General features: G+C 36.4%; 1 protein-coding gene across 1 annotated transcript in view; it reads right to left on the bottom strand.

Moving 5' to 3' along the window:
- Positions 1–1212: 1212 nt before the first annotated feature.
- Positions 1213–7099, bottom strand: part of TMEM161B (transmembrane protein 161B) — a 30798-nt gene continuing 24911 nt past the window's right edge. Inside the window, exons 9-12 of the mRNA XM_060761749.2 lie at positions 5492–5605; positions 4722–4896; positions 3375–3471; positions 1213–2430 (exon numbers count right to left, since the gene is read on the bottom strand). Coding sequence (XP_060617732.1) covers positions 2153–2430; positions 3375–3471; positions 4722–4896; positions 5492–5605 — 664 coding nt within the window. The 3' untranslated portion in view covers positions 1213–2152. The remainder of the gene's footprint in view (positions 2431–3374; positions 3472–4721; positions 4897–5491; positions 5606–7099) is intronic.

Below are 7099 nucleotides of genomic sequence, written 5' to 3'. Positions count from 1 at the left end.
TGAGGTTAGAAGAGTCTGGGAGTTGTAAATTCATAACTGTACCATGGTGACTCTAGAACTCTCTTCCTATGGAAGCTTAGCTCACTTGTTCCTTGTCCTTTCATTAGCAGGCAAAGTTCTTTCTATTTGCACTGGCTTGTGGAAAGTAATTGTTTTACACATATATGTCTTTTTTAAAAAAAACCAACAACTGTACTTTTATTCCATGCTTTAAAATTAATGTTTCAGCCTTCGGTGGCACAATGGGTTAAATCATTGTGCTGGCAAGACTGCTGACCAATAGGTCAATGGTTCGAATCTGGGAAGAGCGCGTTGAGCTCCCTCTGTCAGCTCCAGCTCCCCATGCAGGAACATGAGAAGCCTCTCACAAGGATGGTAAAACATCAAACATCTGGGAGTCCCCTGGGCAACGTCCTTGCAGACGGCCGATTCTCTCACACCAGAAGTGACTTGCAGTTTCTCAAATCGCTCCTGACATGAAAAAAATAATGTTTTAAATGACTTTATTTCTGCTTTTTTTAAAATCCAACTTTAACTACACAAATATGCTCTCACTTGCATGTTTTATTGTGTGAGCCACTTTGGTTCTCATTTTTGAGGAAAAGCCAGGGTATAAATAAAACTATACATTGTCTAAAAATAATTTCCCCTAGCTCTGGAAAGTGATTGCTCTGTGTATAGACCTGTATTGGGAAAGGAGGAGGAGAAGCTGGTGGGAGAAAAACTGGGTGGAAATGATTGAACAGGAAGGCATGTGGATGGCAGGAGAATGAAGAAGAAATCAGAGGAACGGACTGAGGAGAGAGAGAACTTTCAGGTGAGGGAATCTAGTAGCTGACATTAAAAAAAAGATTGCCCAGTATGCTATACAGTGAAATGGCAGTAGCCAGACAGAACAGATTGAAAAGCATATAATTACTTGTAACTGCAAGAGTGAATTACACTAACCAATTGGGGTACCCTTATTCATAATTTAAGGTGGCTAACAACATTCTTTGTAAAGGATAATCTTTAAAAAATGGCTCAGTGTCTTTTCTGTAGTATATGTTCATATGAAAAAAAAATCCAGTAGTATTGCAGATGTACTCAGGATTGGTAGACAGTAATCATTAGCAAGATCCTTCAGTCATTGTTAAGAAGAGTTTATCTTAATCCTGGGACATTAAAATCCAAATAGATTTGTTGGATAAATATTAGCATCAGTACTAAACATCCAAGTATTCATATGGCATTTATTATTTTTAAAAAGATTGTTAAGACTGGAACAATATATTTATAATATTACTCTTACAATATGAAAATTATTCAGGATTTCCTCACACATTACATTATGGGGTACAGTGCCTCACTAAGAGGATGCCGCAGCATATTATACCACTTTGCATAGCTTAATACATGAATGTGCAGGAGTGAGGTACATGTAATAAGCTGCCACACTATTTTTGGACTTCCTACTAGTCAGTTATAACTGCTAAAGAATCCATTTCAAGTATGTGAGTGCTGAAAAGGGAGAAAGCTTTTAAAGTCAGGTAATTGCACACTCCTGAACATTCATCTATTAAGGGACCAGTGACATAATATTGTATACTGCAATACAATACCCTTGCTGTATAAGTCCTTCGGCATGTACACTTGCTGAGGCCATGCATTTTATTTACAATACACTTGATGCAAACCTTTACTGTAATATACAGTATTTCTTTCGTCCTGTTGGATTAGTTTGCTTTTCAGTAGAAAAGTCATCCATGATTTTCCAACAGATAACTTCTCCCGCTCCCCTATATGGCTCAGTTGAAAGTTCATTTTCTAAGCAGTCACCATAAATATTTCCCTAGTACCTTAACACCACTAAGATCAGCCAATCTATGACTGAATACACAATGTATTCAGGGCAGCATGTAGTTCATGAAAACAAAGGTACTTGGATATATTTTAAAATAGCTCACCAACAATTCAGCAGTTACCTGCAATTTAAGGTAACAGTTATAAACTCGCAGCTTCCAACACCACCCACCAACATTGCCCAGAACATAGAAGAAGCATATAAGGAAAAACAAGTATGTTTTCCTTTTCATCAAGTTATCTCATTCCATTTTCTTCTGCCTTCTTGAGGCATAAAAAGTTCCTAACATTGAAGACCTGCCTTGTTAGGTCACGCCACTGTCAGGTATTGATGATAGAAGAGCCCAAAAAGGCTTGTGGAAAAAAGGCAAGCAGCAATCCACCAGGTGAGGAAGGACAGGAGTCCCCTGAATAGGAGTGGAGTGAAAATGTTCTTCAGGCTAGCCAGTGCCACTGTTAGTTGTATAACATTTGTCTTCATCTTCCCATCCTCAGAGGAAGATTCAGAGTTTACTGAACTGCTCAGTGGATTGCTCTCCACTGGTAAGTCTGAAGGTGATTCTGAATAAATGCCCCAGGAATAGTTTCCTAGAGAAAAACAAACAAACAAACAACATGTCAAGATGCATAGAGTCTTCACTTGCGCTTTTAAAGGTACCTATTTGTGAGTAATGATATGACAGATGTCCCATATTGTAAAAAGCAGAATCTAGTTTGAAGGACAGAAGAAAATAGCTGCCATGTGAATCTGAGCATTTCACAGTAAAAACATGAAGCTCTTTTGTTATTACTTTGTAGTGTACAAAGCCTCAATAAAGAGAAGGAAATAAATATACAAGCTATATGAATTTGGGAAATGGGGGGTGGAACTGATAAAGAAATGAAATTACCCTATAGTTTTATAGGTTAATGTCCATTTTTTCACCTTTCCCATGACTAGAAACCAAGTAAAAATTTTCTTTTCCTGCCACATATGCAGATGTACTGAATTCACTTAATACATTCATTGAAGTAATTATTTGGACTTCTAGATATATATAAAAAAGGATTGGTATTGTTAGTAAAGGAATAGAATGGATATCCCATATTCTGTTTACATTCCTCAAAACATATTTTGAGTCCTATGCAGAGAAAGCAAAAAGACATTGCATTTACTACTTTTACTAATTTTAGGCTATTTTTAGGCATGGCACTCTCCTGATATATGTGTGCTCCTCACGTACATCTCATTGTTATACATTTCTATGGAAGGCCAGTAGAACATTAAATTCTGTAAATTCTTTCAACTGTTTTTCATCAGGAACTTTCCTCAACACTGGTTATGTTATATATGGACATCTTGTTGCCTGCCATTCTAGGATCCAAAACAGAGGAAGGAACTAAGCTGACAGAAGCATGAAGGAATGTGTGATGTGTAATTATGGTTCACTATTTTGTCCTACAGCCTCTTCTCAAAATCCCAAACTAAGATCTACAGAGCCTTGACAAGCAGAACATTCATGAATAGCTTGTTTTTCTTTAAGAATTCTTACCTAAAGTTTTCAAAAGAAGAGTCATATGAAGCAGCATAACCAGAGGTGCCACATACTGGAGGGCAATTATACAAAGGTAATAAAACACCCTGGCCACCTGAAGACAACAACAAAAAAGGATAATTCAGTGTATACCATATTATACCATGATTTTCATAGAAGTATGATAGCCAGAAATAAAACCAAAAAATAAGCTTTGCTTGACACTATGATATTTATCAGATAGAGGTTGGATCCACATATCCTTCTGTGGTGGCAGGGTAGTAAGCTATCCCTGAAAATACTGCTTTCCTCAAAAGGTTAGAAGTTTTAGTAGACTGTGATATAGACTGAAGCATCTTTCATGAATACTATCTGATCTTCTGCAATTTTCCTTTTCTATTTGGCCTTCCTGCTCTCAGAAGAGCTTACATTTTTAGGAACACTTTCAGGAAGTTGGAGAAGAGAAGCAAGGGTAGAAAAGTCAGAATCGACCTTCCACATTCAGAAATCTGGATCCAACCAAATTTTAGTAATTTTAGTAATGATTTTATTCTAAAAGTCATCTACTAATCTTAAATTTGCCCCAAGCAATTCTGAAAGATGAGTTTATAAACAGAATATGTTTCCCCTTTATTTTCTTGTTAGTTAATAATACTTACTGAAAACAAATGATCAAAAAACTATGTAAGTGCTTCCATTATACCATTAAAATAGGAAAGGTAGAGAGATTCTAAAGTTTTCTTCAGATGTAATCTCCACTTTTAATCTATCCAAACTGACTTTGAACTGCCTATATGATACCATCATATAATCACACATTATGCAGTCCTAGATTGGTGAACATCCCTAAAGGATAAATTAAGCCAAAATGAATGGATGTAACTGAAGCTGTAGAAGATAAACAATGTCTATGGACATCAGCAAAAGAGGCATATTTTATTTTCCCTATCACATTTGATTTCCCTAAAGCACTCCTAAACCTTTGTATTGTAATGTTCTAGCTTTCCCTTTTAGAAACCTATTTCTTCTCTAGAATGATAAGGGAAGTTATGCACAATCCCATTTAGAACATTAGCTATTGTATTGTTCTGAAATGTAATACTTTGCACATACATGGCCTCATAGAACAGGATAGTTAAGAAGGAAAGACATACAGAAGAGAATCAGAGTAATATTCCTCAGGGCTAGTGAAAAATTAATTAAGTAGTGCCACAATTTCTTAGATTTTAAATATGTGAAGTATGAGTGTTATGGTTTCCAGATTCTCTTCAGATTCTACTTCAGACTACTAAAAATGTTTTATCTTATGCAGAAGAAACAAAACATCATTTCTATCTACATACTATTATTGTTTGAGTGGCTTACCATTTTCTGCACTTCTACTGTACTTATTCTTCCAACTTCCTTTTTCATTTGATCCACAGATTTCTGTGCTAAATTCAGATAGGCTTGGAGATGACTGCGCATCATGGCTAACCTCAAAGCACACATGAGAATTATTATCCACAACCTAATAGTATCAAATGTAGCTTCTGACATTCTGTAGATTTAAAAAAAGGAACATGATTTTCAAGAGGTTATTCACAACTGTATGAATCAAATATCCCGAATTTTGTACAAGATGCCAAAAATACTAAAAGAAACAAAAGCCTTTCTAAATCCTGTCAGACAGTAAGAGAGGACTTTTAATAATATACTCTCTCCACTTTGCAAACACTGTGGACATATATGGAGATGCTAATGATTATATATTTTGTGAGGGATGGGAGTAGATGGCAGAGAATGAACAGATGAATGAATACAGGAGTATGCAAACCTGTGAGAAAAATGAATAGCTGGAATACGGTTAAATGAAGAAAAGGAAGGGAAGGCATTTCTCTCTCTGTGGGAGAGAAATAATAACTTAATGAAGGGAGATATAGACAGAAGACATGGCCATCTCACAATGCCACTATATTTCCTTCAAGCATATTCCCACCAAAGGGATATTCCTCTCTATTCAACACACTAAGCTTAAAAAAACTAAGGCACATGCTGTCTTCTTTTCCACCAATCCAGCTAAAACTGTATTACTTTTCTGGCATCCAGAAACAGCAATATTGTCCAATATATGTAGGTTTTCAAAAGCAGCTTACAAAGGCACACTTTCTTTTCCCAGTGGTGGATTCATTATGTAGTCCTTAGTAATGGGTTTTACCCACAATAAGACCATAAGCAAAGGTGCCAGGAAGTTTATGTGCAGCAGGGTTCTGAAAGAGCAAGAGAGAAACAAAATCAATACATTATAACTTTTACAGAAAATATGTTATTGACTTTCCAAACTGCCATGTGTTGAAAGTAATAGATTATCAACCAGTCATTGCCTGTCTACTCCAATAACAAATATGCACTCAATGTACTCAGGGTTGCAAACAATTCCATAAGATCCTGCAGTTGACTGAAATCTTTTAAGTGGTTCCTCAGGTAAGTTACAGTTGAACAACTCTTACAAATCTCACTTGTTTTCCATTACCAACCTTCTCCTAAAATGTGCAATAACAGGAAAGTTTGGGATTTATTACAGGATTTACTATCTATTTGCATAGGGCAACAGTGAGGTCCCAACAGGTTTGCAGAAGCTTCAGCATGAGCTAGCTGCTTGCGTAATAATATTCTTTGAATATTCTGCAACACTACAGAGGTTCTGTAGTAGGAAAGCAGAGATATGGGACTGCTAAGGAAATATTTCAATCCCTTATAATTTTGTGTCCAAATTACAATTATAACAATAGGTAGCTTGTTGAAAGGCAAGCAACCGAGTTCAATAACCATTAAAAGAACTAAAACGGCCGTAATCCAAACATTATACAGCAACAGATCTGTTAATTGGTTGGTGAAGAAGAAAACCTGATGAGTCAATTTGGACAGAAAACTAAACTGCATAAATCCATTTTTTTTGTCCTGACAGTATAATCTACTGAATTAATGGGAACTTTGTACATAATCCATCATGTAAATTCTGTTGATTTAACAGATTTACTTGTAAATAATGCAGGTGGCATGAGAAAGTAACTCTCCTTTGGATTATGCTTGTAAATGTGGCCCATGCACAGGTTGTAGACCAAGTGACAATGCTAGATGTCATTTCTGGCCATCATCTTTCTGTGAGTATAGCTGATAATTAAACTTTGCTTTTTTTCAATGTGAATAACCAATTAGACCAAGGCTGACCAGCCAATTCCATGCCTCGATTGCTGTGAGTTTTCCGGGCTGTATGGCTATGTTCCAGAAGCATTCTCTCCAGACATTTCACCCACATCTATGGCAGGCATCCTCAGAGGTTGTGAGACCCAGTGATTCTGGCCATGAAAGCCTTTGATAATTCCATTCCTGTTTGCAAATCCTCCTAGATGGCTTTATAGCAGCCCTGATCATCCTTTGTTCAGTCCTCAATCCTTTTCCCAGAATTTAGCAGCAATGTTGCTTACTACTTTAGGTAGCCAAGATTTCATTATTTCTGTTCAGTATGTTAATAACATACTTCTAGAATTTCAGCTTCCCACCTCAATGTGTAGTTTGTGCCAGTTTCTTAAAATTGCACAGACAATTGTGCTTCTGCTATGGCATACTTCTCGATGACAGATATGTGCCATTTAGGCGCTCACCTGTAAATATCTGGGAACAGTCTTATTTCTTTACATATCTTTTAAAATACAAAATGCAATGCCTTTTAATAACAACAGAGCAGAGTTCAATTTTACATA

Source organism: Anolis sagrei, chromosome 2 (genome assembly GCF_037176765.1).
Source record: "Anolis sagrei isolate rAnoSag1 chromosome 2, rAnoSag1.mat, whole genome shotgun sequence".
In the NCBI taxonomy this organism is placed as follows: domain Eukaryota; kingdom Metazoa; phylum Chordata; class Lepidosauria; order Squamata; family Dactyloidae; genus Anolis; species Anolis sagrei.
Note: the sequence above shows the minus strand (reverse complement) of the source record. Positions and strands in the feature narration are given on the sequence as shown.